The 22500-nt window shown below is 40.9% G+C and overlaps 3 protein-coding genes across 5 annotated transcripts in view; 2 read left to right on the top strand and 1 right to left on the bottom strand.

Moving 5' to 3' along the window:
• The window catches only part of zfp91 (ZFP91 zinc finger protein, atypical E3 ubiquitin ligase), a 9038-nt gene extending 7757 nt beyond the window's left edge, over positions 1 to 1281 (top strand). For both annotated transcript variants that reach the window (XM_047812454.1, XM_047812453.1), the window contains exon 12: positions 1 to 1281. This exon is cut by the window's left edge and continues 624 nt beyond it. In XM_047812454.1, coding sequence (XP_047668410.1) covers positions 1 to 178 — 178 coding nt within the window. In that variant the 3' untranslated portion in view covers positions 179 to 1281.
• Positions 1282 to 2281: 1000 nt separating this feature from the next.
• si:ch211-113e8.11 lies at positions 2282 to 6499 on the bottom strand. The gene is made up of 2 exons (XM_027157005.2): positions 6327 to 6499; positions 2282 to 3349 (listed from the first exon to the last, which is right to left on the bottom strand). Exons 1-2 carry the CDS (start codon positions 6398 to 6400, stop codon positions 2719 to 2721), a joined length of 705 nt encoding a protein of 234 aa, XP_027012806.1. The 5' UTR covers positions 6401 to 6499; the 3' UTR covers positions 2282 to 2718.
• Positions 6500 to 8286: 1787 nt separating this feature from the next.
• Positions 8287 to 17157, top strand: cntf (ciliary neurotrophic factor). 2 transcript variants are annotated; one of them, XM_047811878.1, is made up of 3 exons: positions 8287 to 8650; positions 16373 to 16660; positions 16925 to 17157. In XM_047811878.1, exons 1-3 carry the CDS (start codon positions 8576 to 8578, stop codon positions 17111 to 17113), a joined length of 552 nt encoding a protein of 183 aa, XP_047667834.1. In that variant the 5' UTR covers positions 8287 to 8575; the 3' UTR covers positions 17114 to 17157. The 2 variants fall into 2 exon arrangements, with proteins under 2 accessions (XP_047667834.1, XP_047667835.1); XM_047811879.1 differs by lacking the exon at positions 8287 to 8650 and adding an exon at positions 15493 to 15742.
• The last annotated feature ends 5343 nt before the right edge of the window (positions 17158 to 22500 follow it).

The raw sequence follows: 22500 nt of genomic DNA, 5'->3' as shown, positions 1-22500 counted from the left end.
TTCCTCTGCCTGCTCTCCTCCACCTCCTCCTCCTCCTCTGGCTGAGAGGAAAGGGGGCGGGGCACTCTGGGAGAGTGGGACTGGGAATGTGGGTGGGGTTTGGGAAGAGGGCGGAGCCGGCGAGGCACAGGTCATGACGGACAGCTCAGACGGAACGATCCAACACAGACTGATATAGAGGAGGAAGATCATCAGCTCGGAACGAATTACAGAGGAAAGACGAGGACGCCGGTCACCTCACGTCGGAATTACACTGCAGAGATTCCGTACATCTTTTCAGACGTAGAAACGCACTGTTTCTACGGCAACCCACAGAACAGACAAGCGGATAAACGTAGGATAGCTAGCGGTTAGCTAAGTGTTTTAACATGTCTCATGAGTTCTGTTTCTTTTTAAGATAGAAAGTAAACGCTACTGTGTGAAAATGTAAAACTAGGCAAAACTATTAACCTTCATCCGCTGGGAACGCCGGGATCCTGTGTCGCTGTAATCCTGACACGTCCTAAAGGTGCTCTTCCTCTTCCTCAGTCAGCTTCCTCAGAATCAAAACTCTACAGGACTTTAAATCTGTCGTATATACAGACTAAATTTCGCTAGGTTTCTAGATGTCCGTGTGTCACAACGTCGTCTTAATGTTGGGGTTTATTTGTTTTGTACATAAACACTTAGTCTTGAGACTTTTTTTTGTTTGATTTTCCCAATTGTTCATTTTGGTTTCATTCTTTTTTTTTTTTTAAGTCCTTTTGTAGGTTTTTATTCTTTCTTCCTGTAAATTTTAGTAAGTCTCTGAACACTGCGTATGATAACCTTATAACAGGCCACTAATAGAAGTCTAACAGAAGTGTAGGAAGTTTTTCTCTTTAATCGTGTTGGGGGGTGTGGGGTGTGGGGGGGTAATTTATTAAAGCGACATGTCTCTCTTATCCCAGTTACGTTAAAGGAAGTGTTCGGCTAAACTGCTAGCTGTACTCTGTAGTCGTGAGCAACGTTAGCGTTTGTAGCTCAGAAGAAGAGGAAACGTCGTCCTCTCTCTTTGTCCCCGGAACTAATCGTCGTCTCATGAACGTCTTCACACGTGACCTTAGTTCCTGTAATTAATTCCTTAATTAGACAGTTATAGAAATGAATACGGAAGGTTATAGTGCGATAACACTTTGGTTTTAACTCACTGTCCACTATACAGCAAAAACATATCTAAACAATAGATTTGAACAGATTCCAGCGTTTATAAATCCCTCAGTCTTATTAACCATGAACAATAAACACGTGTACACTCCTCTTCCTCTGTCTCTCTGTGTGTGAGTGTGTGTGTGAGTGAGTGAGTGTGTGAGAGAGTGTGCGTGCGTGAGTGTGTGTGGGCGAGAATGTGTGTTTGAGAGTGTGTGTGTGTGAGTGAGTGTGTGTGTGTTTGAGAGTGTGTGTGAGAATGTGCGTGAGAGTGTGTGTGCGAGAATGTGTGCGTGAGTGTGTGTGTGTGTGAGAGTGTGTGTATGAAGCTAACGTTGCTCCTCTTCAGTCGCTGTTCATGCTGACAATCATTTACATTTCTTTACAGACTCCTGAATCCAAACTGACTTACATTTTTATTTCAATTTATACAACAGAACAACTGAGGGTTAAGGGCCTTGCTCAGGGGCCCAGCAGCTTGGTGGACCTGCGATCACTTACATAACTCAGCTCAATCTTTTGTTTGGCTTCTGGTCTTTTGTTCTAGATGAATCTGTTCCGTGTTTAATGATCATGCGTTAGTTTACTAATACACAAGATGATCGTCGGTCAAGAACTCTGTCGTTTATTTAAAACACTTCTACAGACAAATTTCATGAAAACGTTTCAGTCAGGAACTTAAAAAAAATAGTCATTGAGAGTCAGTTGCTGGGATGAGTCAAATGATCTGACTCACTGAATGAACTGGACATACTGAGAGAGTGTTGGTCAGTAATCATACTTGTGTCCTGAAATGTTGTATAGACAAAAATAGTCAGTGAATTATAGACTAATATAATGACTGAGTGCTGCACCAGATATTACAGCATACTGAGGCTGACGTGTTCAAACGGTCTTGTACTGAACAAATAATGTTTTGATCATGTTTGGTGCAATCAACACAAAACATGAAAGAGGTGTGGCCTCAGGGTGTCAGTCTCAGTGAAGAAGGTGTGGCCTCTGTGTCTCAGTGAAGGTGTGGCCTCTGGGTGTCAGTCTCAGTGAAGAAGGTGTGGCCTCTGTGTCTCAGTGAAGGAGGCGTGGCCTCTGGGTGTCAGGCTCAGTGAAGGAGGCGTGGCCTCTGTGTCCCAGTGAAAAAGGTGTGGCCTCTGGGTGTCAGGCTCAGTGAAGGAGGCGTGGCCTCTGAGTCCCAGTGAAGAGGATGTGGCCTCTGTGTTCCAGTCTCAGTGAAGAAGGTGTGGACTATAGGTGTCAGTCTCTGATGGTTTGGCCTCCGTGTCCCAGTCTTAGTGAAGGAGGCGTGGCCTCCCTGTCCCAGTCTCAGTGAAGGAGGCGTGGTCTCCGTGTCCCAGTCTCAGTGAAGGAAGCGTGGCCTCCATGTCCCAGTCTCAGTGAAGGAGGCGTGGCCTCCGTGTCCCTGTCTCAGTGAAGGAGTTATATCTAGAATGATGAAAACACAATACTACACACAGCCTCTCACACATCACACCTGGGGCAATTTTAATCACACCCTGTACCCTGAGTTCAGATCTTATTTCTTACACCCTGGATTCACGTATGTGAATGTGAGCCGTTTTCCCTCTGCATGGCGTACTGCTTCAGCGCCCGTTTGGGAGGGATTAAACTATCGCTCACTCCCACACGGTTCTTCTTCTTCCTGCTCTGATTCTCCTCCTTGTCTACTTGTTTACTCTCAACAGCCGATTCCCTGCAGGCTGGAGTGTGTGTCGCAGTGTCGTTCAAGTCCGAGTCCGTAGGTTCTGCTACGTTTTGCTGCAGGTCGCTGTCATGAGCAAATTTGCAACGGATTCCGAAACGGCAGCGGCCATTTTTCCTGTAGGCCACACACACCTTCTTCCCGCCGATGTGTGAGGGCTGGGCGTGGGATGTGAGCGGGACGTGTTTCTGGAGCACGTTGAGTTTCTGTTCTGCTCGTTCTTTAAAAGGGTTCGCAAACACGCTGCTGCCGACTGGAACACAAAACCGTCCCAGAGCAGGAGAAGGCAGTTTATTAGAAGCAGAACTGACTGAAGGAGGAACTGGGTGCTCAGGAGATGAGAGATCATTCACTGGGTCGTGTTCATCTTCCTGCTCTTCATCTGGCTCAGACTCACTGGAAGCTGATCCAGATTCCACCAGGAAGTTGTATGATTTCTTCTGTTTGGGCTCATTTTCCTCAATCCTGCACAGATATTTATTACAGTAATAGAAACGTATAACCTCAGTATCAGTATCTTATAGTATCAGATGATAAACCTCATACTGATGTGGTTTCTAACATTGCATGAGCATCAGATTCAGGTAGGGGCGTGGTCTAATACCTGAAGGCGGGAGTGTACATTTAACATGATTCTGCTTGTAACATAGTTCAGTTTTTTTCGTGTTTATGTACTAATAATATAACTAATATTGAGTGTCTACATAACTAATAGCTATAAGTATAATATGTAGACACTATATATACTGTATATAACTAATAGCTATACTGTATATACTGTATATACATACACATGTATAAAACTAGTATGTAGACACTATATAACTAGTATGTAACTATATATATATAAAACTGTGACACTATATAACTAGTATATAGACAATATATAACTATAACTAGTATATAGACACTATACACAGTATATAACTAGTATATAGACACTATATAACTATGACTAGTATATAGACGCTATATAACTAGTATATAGACACTATATAACTATGACCAGTATGTAGACACTATATAACTATAACTAGTATATAGACACTATATAACTATGACCAGTATGTAGACACTATATAACTATAGTATATAGACACTATATAACTATAACTAGTATATAGACACTATATAACTATGACCAGTATGTAGACACTATATATAACTATTAGTATATAGACACTATATAACTAGTATATAGACACTATATAACTATGACTAGTATATAGACGCTATATAACTAGTATATAGACACTATATAACTATGACTGGAATATAGACGCTATATAACTAGTATATAGACACTATATAACTATGACTAGTATATAGACGCTATATAACTAGTATATAGACACTATATAACTATAACTAGTATATAGACACTATATAACTATGACCAGTATGTAGACAGTATATAACTATAACTAGTATATAGACACTATATAACTATAACTAGTATATAGACACTATATAACTAACTAGTATATAGACAGTATATAACTAGTATATAGACAGTATAAAACTAACTAGTATATAGACACTATATAACTATGACCAGTATGTAGACACTATATAACTATAACTAGTATATAGACACTATATAACTATGACCAGTATGTAGACACTATATAACTATAACTAGTATATAGACACTATATATAACTATTAGTATATAGACACTATATAACTAGTATATAGACACTATATAACTATGACTAGTATATAGACGCTATATAACTAGTATATAGACACTATATAACTATGACTAGTATATAGACGCTATATAACTAGTATATAGACACTATATAACTATAACTAGTATATAGACACTATATAACTATGACCAGTATGTAGACAGTATATAACTATAACTAGTATATAGACACTATATAACTAGTATTTAGACACTATATAACTAACTAGTATATAGACACTATATAACTAGTGTATAGACAGTATAAAACTAACTAGTATATAGACACTATATAACTATAACTAGTATATAGACACTATATAACTAGTATATAGACAGTATAAAACTAACTAGTATATAGACAGTATATAACTATGACCAGTATGTAGACACTATATAACTATAACTAATATATAGACACTATATAACTATAACTAGTATATAGACACTATATAACTATAACTAGTATATAGACACTATATAACTATAACTAGTATATAGACACTATATAACTATGACTAGTATATAGACGCTATATAACTAGTATATAGACACTATATAACTATGACTAGTATATAGACGCTATATAACTAGTATATAGACACTATATAACTATAACTAGTATATAGACACTATATAACTATGACCAGTATGTAGACAGTATATAACTATAACTAGTATATAGACACTATATAACTAGTATTTAGACACTATATAACTAACTAGTATATAGACACTATATAACTAGTATATAGACAGTATAAAACTAACTAGTATATAGACACTATATAACTATAACTAGTATATAGACAGTATAAAACTAACTAGTATATAGACAGTATATAACTATGACCAGTATGTAGACACTATATAACTATAACTAATATATAGACACTATATAACTATAACTAGTATATAGACACTATATAACTATAACTAGTATATAGACACTATATAACTATAACTAGTATATAGACACTATATAACTATGACTAGTATATAGACGCTATATAACTAGTATATAGACACTATATAACTATGACTAGTATATAGACGCTATATAACTAGTATATAGACACTATATAACTATAACTAGTATATAGACACTATATAACTATGACCAGTATGTAGACACTATATAACTAACTAGTATATAGACACTATATAACTAGTATATAGACAGTATAAAACTAACTAGTATATAGACACTATATAACTATAACTAGTATATAGACAGTATAAAACTAACTAGTATATAGACAGTATATAACTATGACCAGTATGTAGACACTATATAACTATAACTAATATATAGACACTATATAACTATAACTAGTATATAGACACTATATAACTATAACTAGTATATAGACACTATATAACTATAACTAGTATATAGACACTATATAACTATGACTAGTATATAGACGCTATATAACTAGTATATAGACACTATATAACTATGACTAGTATATAGACGCTATATAACTAGTATATAGACACTATATAACTAGTATATAGACAGTATATAACTATGACCAGTATGTAGACACTATATAACTATAACTAGTATATAGACACTATATAACTATAACTAGTATATAGACAGTATATAACTATAACTAGTATATAGACACTATATAACTAGACACACACTGTGTATGATACAGAGTATGTACAGGTTATAAGCTCCTAATAACAGTTCATTAGACACATAGCACAGTGTATATGTGCTGCTCCTGTACTCACTGTGCTGCTGTGCTCTGTGTCCCCTCTTCATCCTCAGAGTCAGATGACACTCTGTATCCCACCAGCGAGTTCATCACTGCTTATGTTTATAATGATCGTGTTTACACCACAGATCTCTTTATCCGTCAAGTTCCTGTTAATGCGGAACTTCTTTGTTCTTCTGTCCTCTTTAGCAGTGCTGACGCATGCGCATTAGCGCCACCGTGAGGCTGGTGGTCATTAGAATCCTACAAACCTATTTCCTGACACTCCTAAAGAAGGGTTTAAGCTTTGTTATTAATGCTTATGTTGTTCAATTCAAATCAATTGAGCTATAAACCTAAACCAATATTTAAAAGTAAACAAGTGTTAAATTAAAGTTGTGTTTATATAGTATATATATATATATATATATATATATATATATATATATATATATATATATATGTTAGATATTAATGTTATTTATATGTTTGTTTAAATGTAGTGACTTATTTTACTGTTGCATTGTAAGAGAAATCTCTGAGCATTGAGTCCTAAATCTGTGTCTGACTCTGAATCAGAGGAAACTAAAGCACAAGCTGTGAGAGAATGTGTTTTACATCTTAGCTAAAATATAACACACACACGCACACACACACACACACACACACACACACACATTGTGTGGTAACACGTGCAGGCACGTACAGGTGTGATGATGTACATTCAGACATGTAGTGTATCTACAGTGAGATGAACAGTGTGTGTACAAACATACTTGTGTACAAACACACTCTTGTGTACAAACACACACTTGTGTACAAACACACTCTTGTGTACAAACACACTCTTGTGTACAAACACACTACAATTGAAGCATGGCTGGACAAGGTATATGATGGCGGACTGGTTATTGTAAAGTTCTAAACATCTAAACAGGGTATGTGTGGGCCCAAGTCACTGTCAATTCTAACTCTTGTGTACAAACACACTCTTGTGTACAAACACACTCTTGTGTACAAACACACTTGTGTACAAACACACTTGTGTACAAACACACTCTTGTGTACAAACACACTCGTGTGTATAAACACACTCGTGTGTATAAACACTCTTGTGTGTATAAACACTCTTGTGTGTATAAACACTCTTGTGTACAAACACACACTTGTGTACAAACACACACTTGTGTACAAACACACACTCTTGTGTACCCACACACTCTTGTGTACCAACACACTCTTGTGTACAAACACACATTTGTGTACAAACACACATTTGTGTACAAGCACACACTCTTGTGTACCAACACACTCTCGTGTATCAACACACTCTTGTGTACACACACATTATTGTGTACAAACAAACTATTGTGTACAAACACACACTCATGTACCAACACACTCTTGTGTACACACACATTATTGTGTACAAACACACTCTTGTGTACAAACAAACTCTTGTGTACAAACACACTGAGTTCACCAGGAACCTTTGACCCACTCAAGATGGCGGACACAGTGACGTACCGAAATGCTAAGGGCGAATCCTGCTTTTACTGCTTAAATGAGAGTTGTTTTTTTTTTTTTTTAATCTTATTTATAGTACTTTCAAGACTTGTGTAAAAAAAAAAAAAGTTCAGTGTCGTTGCCAAGCAACCACAGTTGAGGCGCACGAGCGAAAATTGCTTAATCCCAGTGGAATTTTTGTTTTGTTTCCGCCTTCAATCCTCTTTCTGTTCTGTACTGTGTCCTTTGTACATACAGGCATGAGAGAGGGAGAGGGAGAGGTGAAGGGGGAGAGAGAGGGAGAGGTGAAGGGGGAGAGAGAGGGAGTATGAGACTGAGAGAGGTAGAGAGAGAGAGACTGGGGGGGGTGAGCGAGAGACTAAGGGAGAGAGAGAGAGAGAGAGAGAGAGAGAGAGAGAGAGAGAGAGAGAGAGCGAGCGAGCGAGCGAGCGTGTGTGTGTGTGTGTGTGTGTGTGTGTGTGTGTGTGTGTGTGTGTGTGTGTGTGTGTGTGTGTGTGTGTGTGTGTGTGTGTGTGTGTGTGTGTGTGTGTGAGAGAGAGAGAGACAGAGGGCGGAGCAGCTGTACACTTTAAAACACACTGTAATTTAATGAATGGACCTGGGAGTTTAGGAAAGTAACTCAGCTGCGTGCGACAGACAAAACAACCAGTCAGAAATCTTGTTTAAAGATGGTTTAACTCCTATAACCGCTTATAAACCTACGTCATCTTTCGTAAACCTCCCAGAGTGAGTAAAGAAATAAACAGTAAGTTTAATTGAATGGCTCCAGAGGACAAAACGGTGGCTCTGGCCAGGCTGCTGCACAGAGACTGCACCCAGTTACTGGACTTATACGTAAGTGCTCTGTTTTACACGGTTCTCATGATTCATCACTGTTTACTGCTCCTTGTATTTAAAGAACATTCTGATTGTGTTATATACAGTAGTAGTGTTTATAATACTGTAGCCGAACACGAGAACATCACTGAGAGTGAACAGATAACGCACACGTGAAGGGTTTGTTTGTTTGTTTTTTCCTGCTGTTCATTCATTCATCTTTAGTAACTGCCTGGTCAGGATCCCACTGGGGAATAAAACCAGCTCAGAGATCACTGGGTTTAATTCGTCCTGCTTTTCTGGAGATTAAGAGTTCTAGATTTTTTCTCTCTCCCTGTCTGTCAGAGCAGCACTAGCCAAGCCTGAGCAACAGTCAGCTCGGGTATGTGGAGAGGGTTGTTTATGTGTCAGGGTGTTAGAACTGCCCTTCCTGCTGACTGGTGGACATGGACTTACACCATGCTCATCATGCTCACACTGCTCACACTTCTACAACTGTTTGTTTTTCTCCCGGCCTTATTCACTGTTTCCAAGGTGGAGTGGTAGTGTTTGTATCTGATAGCAAGGAAAGAAGGAAAGCTCAGCCAATTTAGGCCACGCCCCCTTCAGGTTTAAATACCGAATGCAGACATACTGTGATGATTATTGTTGGTCGTAGCTAGTTTTATTTACTGAAACATTTTCATGGATGTAGCCACAAACAGTCAGTATTGTAAAGAGTATTGTTGATTCAGATGGAGCTGGAACCTCGCGGCGGTATTAGATCAGACGTTGGGCCAAAACAAACATGTTAAATAAAATAAAATAAACAGAATCTGATCAGATCTAATGAGATGCCTTGAGATGCAACGTTAGCAGATGCAACGTTTTTCTTGAAGAGTGGTAAGATATTAGCAGCTAACTTATGACCTACTGAGATTTGCTATCATTTTAAAAATCTAAATGGGCGAACGTGGTGAACCCAAACCTGACATTTATTTATTTATTTATTTATTTATTTATTTATAGTTTTGATAGTTATTTCTCACAACATTGCTAGCCGAATCATCTTTCTGGCCTGGACAAGAATTAGTCGGTTATAAGTAAAGACGTAATATAGCAGGTTTAGCTACCGTGTTGATGTCATAGCATCAGGCATCATAATTTATTTTGGAAACTAAAACTCAGAATTATAGAAAGTCAGAATTATCTAAGAGATTGTAGCGGCCGATTCCCAAAACGCCAGCGGCCATTTGTCCTGTAGGCCACCGTCTTCCTGTCAGTCTTCCAAATCTGTCTGTAGTTCAGTGACTCCATTTTTTTTCACATGAACCAGCAAAGCTTCTGTTGTGGTAAATTATTTAGATGAAAAGTAATTCGGCGGACCAGACGCTAGCTACATGGCTGGAGACGTTACGTGAGGAAGAAGGCAGTTTTCGAACAACCGTGGCCTTAATTTAAAAAGAAAGGACACGATGACGATCGACTGGAGGAATAAGTACGGATTTGTTCTTCATGCTTCAGACTGTAAATAGATCTGCTCATGGCACTCATCATAAGTGGGAACATGAAAAGAAACAAAACATTCTAAGTGTCCTCTTTCTAATCACAGACCAATCTTCAGCACAGGTTCACTTTCGGTCATGACAGGTGCTCGTTTTGTACGTGAGGAGGTTTATGTAACTCACCTTATGTTCCACATTAGTATAGAGATGTACGTGGAAGCAACAAGAAAAAAAACTTATTAAAGATAATAAAAAGATCCATGAGACAGCAAGAGCAAAGTACCTTCAAGATTTTTATTTACAACTCTAAAATCAGACAATATACGACTACTACTACTACTACTACTACTAATAATAATAATAATAATAATAATTATGGGGACACGGTGGCTTAGTGGTTAGCACATTCGCCTCACACCTCCAGGGTCGGGGGTTCGATTCCCGCCTCCTCCTCGTGTGTGTGGAGTTTGCATGTTCTCCCCGTGCCTCGGGGGTTTCCTCCGGGTACTCCGGTTTCCTCCCCGGTCCAAAGACATGCATGGTAGGTTGATTGGCATCTCTGGAAAATTGTCCGTAGTGTGTGAGTGTGTGTGTGAATGAGAGTGTGTGTGTGCCCTGTGATGCGTTGGCACTCCATCCAGGGTGTATCCTGCCTCGACGCCTGAGATAGGCACAGGCTCCCCGTGACCCGAGAAGTTCGGATAAGCGGTAGAAGATGAATGAATGAATGAATAATAATAATTATTATTATAATAACAACAAAAATAACAACATTTAGCAGACACTCTTATCCAGAGTGACTTTATTATTTAAGTTTATACACCGGAGCAATTGAGGGTTAAGGGCCACAACATCCCACATAATGATGAGACCTTCAGGTGGGGGTCAAGGCCAAAGTAACAAACACAAAGCAATCTATCTGGGGTAGTAAAACATCTAACTAAACAAAAACAAAATGAACGCTTCGCTTCTGGCCACAAAACAGGAGAAAACTCAGATAAACAAAAATGTCACTGACCTCCGTACAATCTCCACATAAACACATAAGCAACCATCGAGATGGCAAACATATTCGCTACTACAGTAGTAACAAAAGAAACACAAAGAAAAGAAAGGACTGATGAAGGGAACTGGTAACATTAGTAACTAACACACTGGACACTGGACACTGGACACCGGACAGGACAAAGCCAGCGTTCTGGAGAAAGCTCTTGGGGGAAAGAGTTGTTTTCCGAACCTGTTCTTGCCATCATACGGCTTCACTTATGACCGTAAAGACGGCACAGCTGAGGACAATCTACCACCTGTCACAGGGGATGAGAAGGAGGGGATCTGTCCTTCTGTCCTTCTGTCCTGTGATTCTTTTCCCTCTGTTCGAAAAGAAACACGAACACAGCAGAACACGACCGATCTGACACCCAATAATAAAGAATACGACATTAGACTGAACACTAAACCTAGGTACTGGGAGTTTTAGCAGCTTATCTCGGCTCTAACTGGATTCTGTTGAGTTTACAGAAGGAAAAAGTGACATAACAGAAATGGAACATGGAGATGAAGAATATAACATCATCCTCGTCACATATTTACTCACAGGACGTTTCTGCACGTCCTGTCCTCGGCCCCTGAATGTATCTCGGTGTGTAGAACGATCGTTCTCAAAGGGAATCTTATTGCGCAGGAAAAATTAATGGATAAATAGTGTGTGTGTCGAGTGTGTGTTTGTGTGTGTTTGTGTACGCAGTGAACACAGTAAACACTTGGGAAATAAGGAACTTCATTCTGCACATCATCTCTCCATATCCCACTCGCTTTCTTTGGCTCAGGTATCGGTTCGGTTCTGCTGCGGCGTTCAGGGTTGCTGTAAACAAACGTGTTTACGCTTATGTGCTGATGATCAAACCACTCCCCTGTTCCCAGTACCTAAATGCCAGAGTGTCAGGGTTACATGGGGTAGTAGCCTGGAGCGTAAGAGCAGGTTTGGAATTACAACAATGTAGCTGTAATTCACACACACACACACACACACACACACACACACACACTTTATAGGTCTGTTCTAGTCAGGACATGAAGAATAAATTACTACCCCTCCTGTGCTTTCTCTTTCATTCGTAATTAAAGATAGTTTTCACTCTCCTAATACTCAACGTGCAGTCTACTTATAACAATGTATGTGTGTGTGTGTGTGTGTGTGTGTGTGTGTGTGTGTGTGTGTGTGTGTGTGTGTGTGTGTGTGTGAGAGGCTCTAAATTCTTTATCAGTGACTTATCACTTGCCACACATCCTGGTCTTCTATACTCCCCCCTGACCCGAGCTGTGTGTGCTGCTCAGAAACTGCTTACTCATTCCTCTGAGTGGGAATAAGTGTTGTTCATTAAGGAGTTCCTGGGAAGAGTTCCTGGAATAATTGTGACGTGACGTACGGCTAAGTACGGTGACCCAGTCAGAATTCGTTCCCTGCATTTGACCCATCCAAAGTGCACACACACAGCAGTGAACACACACAACGTGAACGTGAACACACACACAACGTGAACACACACCCAGAGCAGTGGGCAGCCATTTATGCTGCGGCACCCAGGGAGCAGTTTGGGGAGTTCGGTGCCTCGCTCAACGCCATCTCAGTCGTGGTATTGCCGGCCGAGACTTGAACCCACAACCTTAGGGTTAGGAGTCAGACTCTCTAACCATTAGGCCATGACTTCCCAGTTCCACGGGTAGCTCTTGCTTCACCTAAAAAGAGCGATGCAACTTCACCGGAAAATAAAAAAATGATGAAAGAAGCTTTTATTTTTTGGAGGAGCTAAAAGCCGAGCTCAGGAAGCTGACACGATCCTAGGCGCACACACAGAAACTAAACAGCCGAAGACTGGAAAAAGTCCAGGGGATTTCTTCATCTTGACGGATGTGGATGAGTCTGTGCTCATGAGCTTCAGATTCCTGTTTATGCCTGCAGGAGCAGAACCTGGGGCGGTCTTCTGCTGTTGTACCTCATCCACCTCAAGGTTCTTTTGCTCACCACCGATGTACAGCATGATTGTACGAGTTACTGTAGACATACGTTTATGGCATTAGGCAGACTCTCTTATCCAGAGCGACATACAGAAGTGCTTTGAAGTGTCTATCGATGAATACATTAACATTAGGTTACAGACTTAGGATGCCATCAACCTAACACTATGTTCAGGACATCTAGGGGTTCATTCCACCACTTCAGAAAAGAGTCTTGTTGTAAACCTCCATCTTACCCTGAGAGATGGTGGGACCAGCCGAGTAGTGCTGGTGGATCTGAGGGAGTGAGGTGCAGTGTGAGGAGTGATGAGGTAGACCATAGGTAGACCATAGGTAGACCTGCCAGATAGAGCTGCGAGTCACGTTAGCAACATGTGAGGAAAAGGGCAGTTGATGATGGTCCATGGTTACCCCAAGGTTGTGAGCTGTGGCTGAAGGTGAGATCAGAGCGTCATGCAAGGATATAACAAGGTCATGACCTGGGGATAAATCACCTGATGATCAGCAGGTCAGTTTTGCTAGGATTGAACTTTAACTGATGAGCAGTCATCCATGATGATATTTCTCCCAGACATGCTGAGATCCGATTAGAAGCTGTGGTATCTGAGGGTGGGAAAGAGAAGATAAGTTGTGTATCATCAGCATAGCAGTGGTAAGAGAACCCATGTGAGGAAATAACTTCACCAAGAGAGTGAGTATACAGGGAGAAAAGAAGAGGACCAAGTACTGAGCCCTGTGGGACGCCAGGTAGGAAGCGAACCATTCCCAAGCTGATCCGCAAATGGGTGGATAAGAGAGTCTTGTGGTTGACCGTATCAAACGCTGCTGAAAGGTCAAGGAGGATGAGGACGGGTGACAGTTTGGCTGATCTAGCAGCATGTAGTTTCTCAGAGACATCCAAAAGGGCAATGTGTTCAAGAATTTAAAAGAAAAGAGAGAAGTGATACCGGTCTGTAGTTCCTGATGTCTGATGGATCCAGAGCAGGAGTAGGAGAATCCTGACTGTGAAAAGTAGGTGTAGTCCGAGCACATGTGGAAGTCTGGCAGAAGTCTTCAGCAGTCAGGGATGATGAAGCAGGTGGAGCCAGGGGTTAAGTAGTGTAGTGAAGAGAAGATATCGTGCAGAAACTTTAAGCTTTTCCTCTCGACAGGAGTTACGTTTGATGAGAATTTGCCCACGAGTGTACATTAAGAGGAAAGATCTGCATTGAGTTGTGATTTCTTACACTTTCTCTCTGCTGTGCATCACATCTGACAGCCAAGAAGCAGAACAAGATGTCTTCCTGGTTTAGTGGACAGAGGACAAAGAGGGTGTGTGGTTGAGGCAAGAGAGGAGAGGAAAGTATGTATGGGTAGTGAGGAGCAGAAGTCAGGATCAGGAAGAGATTAAAGAGTGCCAGATACTACAGAGGAAGGGGAGATACCGTATAGTGGAGGTTCTGGTGGGTAAGAGAGACTTCCTCGCAGCTCAAAATAATCTGACAATTCTCCTCTGAGTTCTCTCATCATCAAGATTTTTCCACCCACAGATCTGTCTCTCACTCAGTGTTTTTTTTGTTCTTTTCTTTTTTCCGCACTATTCTGTGTAAACTCTAGAGACTATTGTGTGAAAATCCTAGCAGGAGATCAGCAGTTTCTGACAAACCCAATGCAGCACATCTAACACACAGACATCAGACTGAAGCTCTTGACCTGCCCCTGCATGATCTTGTGGACTATCGCGATATGATTGGCTAACTGTATCTCAGCACAAATGTTAAAGTGACGTGACGTACGGCTAAGTAAGGTGACCCGTAAACACACACACACCGTGAACACACACCCAGAGAGCAGTGGACAGACATTTATGCTGCGGCGCCCGGGGAGCAGTTGGGGGAGTTCGGTGCCTTGCTCGAGGGCACCTCAGTCGTGGTATTGCCGGCCCGTGACACGAACCCATAACCTTAGGGTCAGGAGTCGGACTCTCTAACCATTAGGCCACGACTTCCCCCTTAAGGTGTTCCTAATAAATTGAATGATGAGTGTAAACATGTAAAGTGATATAGGTTGGAGGTTTCCTTTAAAATGGCAGCCAGTGACATGGTGTAATAGTCCGATCTAGATGTTAGAAAGGCTTGCACTAGTTTCTAAAGGTCATGTAGAGCAGCTTCTTGACTAAAGCGAGATTAATACGGGACCCAGAAACGAACCTTGAGGGATGCCATGTTAATCTTCGAAAGTCTATCAAGCAAATATGGTCGGTATTTCTGTGTAACATTCAGGTCTATGGTACAGAATCAGAATCGGAATCAAAGCAGGATCATAATCACAATCTGAGTTGGTATTGGGTGAGAAACATCTGCTGAATATTTGATCTGTAATGACCTGTTGGAGACGTGTGCTGTGATCCTAGAGCTTGGAATCAACATGTGGTTTCTTAAGGAGTGGCTTAACAACGGCTGGCTTTTAAATACCTAAATGGATTTGTTCTGTTTAGTATCTCAGCTCATTAACTACTGAACACATTTCTAAAAAGAACTTACTGTCAGTAGCATCGAACCATGGACGCATGTGAATGATATGGAGGACGTCGAGGACAGTCTACAATTAAAGTCAGTGAGACCTTCGAGAGGTATGAACTCTTCTGGGTTAAAGATGATGTAGTAGTAACCCTTGTGCGCTTTATTCATTCATCTTCTACCGCTTATCTGAACTTCTCGGGTCACGGGGAGCCTGTGCCTATCTCAGGCGTCATCGAGCATCGAGGCAGGATACACCCTGGACGGAGTACCAACCCATCACAGGGCACACACACACTCTCATTCACTCACACACTCACACACTACGGACAATTTCCCCAGAGATGTCAATCAACCTACCATGCATGTCTTTGGACCGGGGAGGAAACCGGAGTACCCGGAGGAAACCCCCGAGGCACGGGGAGAACATGCAAACTCCACACACACAAGGCGGAGGCAGGAATCGAACCCCCGACCCTGGAGGTGTGAGGCGAATGTGCTAACCACTAAGCCACCGTGTCCACTTTATTTTCTTATTAATTAACAATAAGAGAATGTGCTAGAATACACCATCTAGGATATGCCGAAACCTAAAAACATAAAAGACAGGGATTTTATATATATATGCCCAGATATGGATGTCTGGATTTCCTGCCTCAGCAGGGCAGTAAGGTAATTCAACCACTCTAACTAGTTCTGATTTTAATCACATCTGCTGTCCTGTGTTCTTCCTCCTTTTCCAGACTGCTCGTGAATCTCTGATGTCTAACTCTGTGTCCGGGTCACAGTTGGTGTCCATCCCTCCATTAACATCTCAACTCTCCCGCTCTGACAAAATCTGCTTCCTGCAGGCGGCTCTTCGAAAGTGTCTCCATCTGCTGGACAAAGCCATAACCCACGAGGATGCCGTCTTCCCCGAAAGACCTGAGGATGAATACTCAAAACAGAGAAAGACTGTGAGAGAGCGACTGAACTACCTGGTGTCCAGCACAGAGCACCTCCTGGTGGGGGGAAAGAGGTGTGACGCTGAGGTACTGGGATAAATACTCCGATTTATTTCTAACATCTTACATCATGGAAATTTATTTATATCCTTGAAGTTACATTCAGTTGGGTATAAAATCTGAATTAATATATTCATAAAAGATACAACAAATATACTGCATTTAAGTGATAACCCTGTTGTTTTTAATATACATTCTTAAAACTATACCAAAAAAATTGAATAAAAAAATAATAAAAAGTGAAGCATAACTGTGTGTGTGTGTGTGTGTGCGTGTGTGTGTGTTTATAAGGCAAAGGAGTTGGTGGATAGTGGAGTGTTTGCTTTGAAGAAATGGATCCTCCAGGTTCTGCAGGATGTTCTGTACTGGTCCAACAAGACAGCTGAGACTCTCCAGACTCTGCCTGCTCGCAAGGCCATGAAACCCACGAGAAGAAGAAGAGCAGCAGGAAAGAAGGAGGCACGCAAACTACGCAAATAAACAACTACTGTGTGTGTGTGTGCGCAAGTGTGTAGTGTGTAAAATGTGTTTGTGTGTGTGTGACTGTGTGAGTGTGCGTGTGTGTCTGTGTGAGTGTGCGTCTGTGTGTCTGTGTGTGTCTGGGTGTGTCTGTGTGTGTGTGTCTGTGTGTGTGTGTATGTGAGTGTGGGTGTGTCTGTGTGTGTCTGTGCCTGTGTGTGTGTCTGTGCCTGTGTGTGTGTCTGTGCCTGTGTGTGTGTCTGTGCCTGTGTGTGTGTCTCTGTGTGTGTGTGTTTGTGTCTGTGTGTGTGAGAGAGAGAGTGTGTGTGTGTGTGTGTCTGTCTGTGTGTGTGTCTTCTGTGTGTGTGTGTGTGAGAGAGAGAGAGAGAGAGAGAGAGAGAGAGAGAGAGAGAGAGAAAGAAAAGAGAGAGCTAAATAAACCCCAGCTGATCCGCTTTAGTCCACGTTAGTACGCTAACACACGAGTTCCAACTTTACAGAACTACAAAAACAATCACAGTGAACTTTAAGGGATTTTTACTTTAAGGATTTTACGCTAGTGTGTCTCCCTCTACTGGATAAATTACGCCATAACAATACAAATAAAGGAGCTTTACATATTTTCTCATTCTGTAGCATAAACCGGGACGATATTGTACAATTCTTCAAACTCCTAAAGTATCTGAAATTTGATTTCTGTGTTGTGTGACATAGTTACACAACACGTGTACTGTGTGTAAAATATGGTGTAATATCAGTTCAAATAGCTCTTTCCTAGATAATCACTGCAGCTAGTGAGTTTCTCAATGTCAATTCTTTTACTCACATATTATAAAGGTGCAGTGACTGTAGAAATCAGACCGATCCAATCTCCCTCAGATTAGATTTACACTATAATTGCACTTAGCTTTTAATTCCTGTAACTCACTCAGGTGTTCATCTTAAAATAAAAACTCCCTAAAAAAGTATGTTTTTCTTTTTATTGAACCAAAACAATTTTAAAGGATTATTTTGGTCTGGAATTTATTAAATAAAAAAAATAAATAAAATTAAGTGTGATATGTAAAATTAATTTAATCAAATAACGCAATTGTGAAGAATGTAAATAATTACATGTTGCACAAATCATGCATTTCATTAGTTATTAACTTGTTTGTCTATTACGGTTCCAAAATATTTATTTCAACGACACGGCTTTAAAATGATCTGAAATATGAATAATAATAAAATTGCCTAAAGTTACAAGTTTATTCCAGAAAACTTTTTGTACAGCAGTGTTGTGTTTTTATTCCCTAAATATCAAAATGTCTGACTTTGTTCATCAGTGACACCAAAACGCTGTTGTACTGATGAGTAAGGTGACCGTCACAATGTCATGTGTGTAAGGTGACGTAAACCATCACGGTGTCATGTTTGTAAGGTGACGTAAACCATCAGGATGTCATGTTTGTAAGGTGACGTAAACCATCACAGTGTCATGTGTGTAAGGTGACGTAAACCATCAGGATGTCATGTTTGTAAGGTGACGTAAACCATCACGATGTCATGTTTGTAAGGTGACGTAAACCATCACGATGTCATGTTTGTAAGGTGACGTAAACCATCAGGATGTCATGTTTGTAAGGTGACGTAAACCATCACGATGTCATGATTGTAAGGTGACGTTAAACCATCACGATGTCACGTTGGTCAGGTGACGTAAACCATCAAGATGTGACGTTTGTAAGGTGACGTAAACCATCACGATGTCATGTTTGTAAGGTGACGTAAACCATCACGATGTCATGTTTGTAAGGTGACGTAAACCATCACGGTGTCATGTTTGTAAGGTGACGTAAACCATCAGGATGTCATGTTTGTAAGGTGACGTAAACCATCACAGTGTCATGTGTGTAAGGTGATGTAAACCATCAGGATGTCATGTTTGTAAGGTGACGTAAACCATCACAGTGTCATGTTTGTAAGGTGACGTAAACCATCGCAATGTCATGTTTGTAAGGTGACGTAAACCATCACGATGTCATGTTTGTAAGGTGATGTAAACCATCACGATGTCATGTGTGTAAGGTGACGTTAAACCATCAGGATGTCATGTTTGTAAGGTGACGTAAACCATCACGATGTCATGATTGTAAGGTGACGTTAAACCATCACGATGCCATGTTTGTAAGGTGACGTAAACCATCACGATGTCACGTTGGTCAGGTGACGTAAACCATCAAGATGTCACGTTTGTAAGGTGACGTAAACCATCACGATGTCATGTTTGTAAGGTGACGTAAACCATCACGATGTCACGTTGGTCAGGTGACGTAAACCATCAAGATGTCACGTTTGTAAGGTGACGTAAACCGTCACGATGTCATGTTTGTAAGATGACGTAAACGTCACGATGTCATGTTTGTAAGATGACGTAAACCGTCACGATGTCATGTTTGTAAGATGACGTAAACCGTCACGATGTCATGTTTGTAAGGTGACGTAAACCATCACGATGTCATGTTTGTAAGGTGACGTAAACCATCACAATGTCATGTGTGTAAGTTTGATCCAGAGAGCAGGGAAAAACTAGTGAACTGTGATGAGTGATGTATATTTTCTCCTTAAAACAACACGTTCATTGACACCTAAAACATTTTATAAGCTAGCCGTAGAATAGAACATAAAGAAGCTGAACTATTTATAGTGTAGCGACGTTAGCAGTGCAGAGCAGAGCACAGATTAGTGTGTTATTTCATTTGTATTAAAAAATAAACCGGACAGGTCGCAGCCACAAGGGACAACAGTCTCAGTCTTTACATTGCAGCAGGTGACACTTCAAATCTTTCTGCTCGTCTCTCTCATTTCTCTCGCTCCTCCTTCTCTTCCTTCTCTTCACCTTTACTGATGTTTCCTCTGAATATACTGAGCATATATCTGAGAGATGGTGATATATAAGATCTAGAACATGTGACCTTCATGATGTTAGAAATCGAGCGTACGCTTCCGTGACTACTGATGTAACGATGTCTGATATCTTCACAGCATCACTAATCACTCCACCATCAGTCACCTTACAGATCACATCGTACAGTACAGAATGTAGACGTTAACTCATTAGCCTTTAGCATGATGTCTTTATGATGATGTAAATGTAGTTTATCTGTTATTGTGGGTCAAAAAGTTTGCTTTTGTGTATCTTTTTTTTTATATACATTTAAGTATGCAGACGTGTGTATTTGTGTGTATGTGTGTGTGTGTATGTGTGTGTGTGGTGTGTTTGTGTGTATGTGTTTGTATGTTTAGTGTTTGTGTGTAGTGTATCTGTTTGTCTGTCTGTGTGTGTGTGCATGTGTGTAGTGAAAGTGACGTGACATACGGCTAAGTAAGGTGACCCGTACTCAGAATTTGTTTTCTGTTTAACCCATCCAAAGTACACACACACACACACACACACACACACAGAGCAGTGAACACACACACACACACACACACACACACACACACACACAGAGCAGTGAACACACACACACACACACACAGAGCAGTGAACACACACACACACACACACACACACACACACACACACACACACACACACACACACACACACACACACACACACACACACACACACACCTTGAACACACACCCGGAGCAGTGGACAGACATTTACGTTGCGGCACCCGGGGAGCAGTTGTGGGGGTTCGGTGCCTTGCTCAATGGCACCTCAGTCGTGGTATTGCCGGCACGGGACTCCATACCTATATTAGGGTTAGGAGTCAAACTCTCTAACCATTAGGCTACGACTTCCCCCTTTTTAGTGTGTGTGTGTGTAATGTGTGCGTGTGCAAGTGTGTAGTGTGTAAAATGTGTTTGTGTGTGTGAAGTGTATGTGCGTAGTGTGTGTGTGTGTGTGTGTGTGTGTGTAAGTGTATGTGTGTAAGTGTGTGTGTGTGTGTGTATGTGTGTGTAAGTGTATGTGTGTGTGTATGTGTGTGTGTGTAAGTGTGTGTGTGTAAGTGTGTGTGTGTGTAAGTATGTGTGTGTGTGTGTGTGTGTGTGTGTGTGTCTGTTTGTCTGTGTGTGTGTGTGTGTGTGTGTGTGTGTGTGTCTGTGTGTGTAAGTATGTGTGTGTGTGTGTGTGTGTGTGTGTGTGTGTGTGTGTGTGTGTGTGTGTGTGCGTGTAAGTGTGTGTGTGTGTAAGTGTGTGTCTGTCTGTCTGTAGACTTTCTTTGCTGCTAATTAAACGTTAGCATGAATCTGTACTACAGCCGCTCAGTAAACACTTTATTTCTATCTGCAGCCTGTCAGAGAATTGGAACTGAATATAGTTGTAATGGCTGAGTGGTGTGATATCTGCAGTTAGTCATTTAGAGATTAGCACCACAGAGTGTTTCATTCCACGTACACCACAACAACTCACAGGGGCTACACCTTTATTCACTGCAGAAGATTTTGTTACATTTATTTAGATTTACATATTTAATGTAGCTGAAATATCCTGGACACTGTTAGCACTTCTGTTAGCACTTCTGTTAGCACTTCTGTTAGCACTTCTGTTAGCATCGGTGTTACGAAACACTGACACTGGAGTCAAAATGGTAAATAAATGGTTACTTATAAAATTTTGAAGTCTTTTAGGTCTTTTATAAGAAAGCATTTTTATGTAATCAATTTTTAATTGTTTTCAAAATATTGTTACTGCAGGGGGGGCACGGCGACTTAGCGGTTAGCACGTTCGCCTCACACCTCCAGGGTTGGGGGTTCGATTCCCACCTCCGCCTCGTGTGTGTGTAGTTTGCATGTTCTCCCTGTGCCTCGGGGGTTTCCTCCGGGTACTCCGGTTTCCTCCCCCGGTCCAAAGACATGCATGGTAGGTTGATTGGCATCTCTGGAAAATTGTCCGTAGTGTATGTGAGTGTGTGTGAATGAGAGTGTGTGTGTGCCCTGTGATGGGTTGGCACTCCGTCCAGGGTGTATCCTGCCTCGATGCCCGATGACGCCTGAGATAGGCACAGGCTCCCCGTGACCCGAGAAGTTCGGAAAAGCGGTAGAAGATGAATCAATCAATTCATTCATTCATTCATTGTTTAATTAATTACTTGTTAGTGCAAATTAAATCTATTCCTGTGACTTACTTCTATGAGACAGTTATGGGAAAGGCATCATGGTGTCATGGGTGAGACAGAGTCACTGTTGCCTCTCTAGTGTTGCTTATTTTCCTTTAACATAATTTGCTCAAGTGTTTTATTCCTCTTTTACCACAGCAATCTTCAATGAGTAAAATTTTTATTCATTTATTCTTTTACATTTAATGTTATGGATCCATGAAACCACTTAGTTCCCTTTGTCACGTACACTAGAGCAGCTATAAACAGCGGTTTCCTCACCAGCCTTCCTTTCCTCTCTCTCAAGGCAAAAAAATG

This window comes from Tachysurus fulvidraco, chromosome 4 (genome assembly GCF_022655615.1).
Source record: "Tachysurus fulvidraco isolate hzauxx_2018 chromosome 4, HZAU_PFXX_2.0, whole genome shotgun sequence".
NCBI classification, from domain to species: Eukaryota; Metazoa; Chordata; class Actinopteri; order Siluriformes; family Bagridae; genus Tachysurus; species Tachysurus fulvidraco.
The sequence above is the reverse complement of the archived record's forward strand: the minus strand, read 5'-3'. Positions and strand labels throughout refer to the sequence as shown.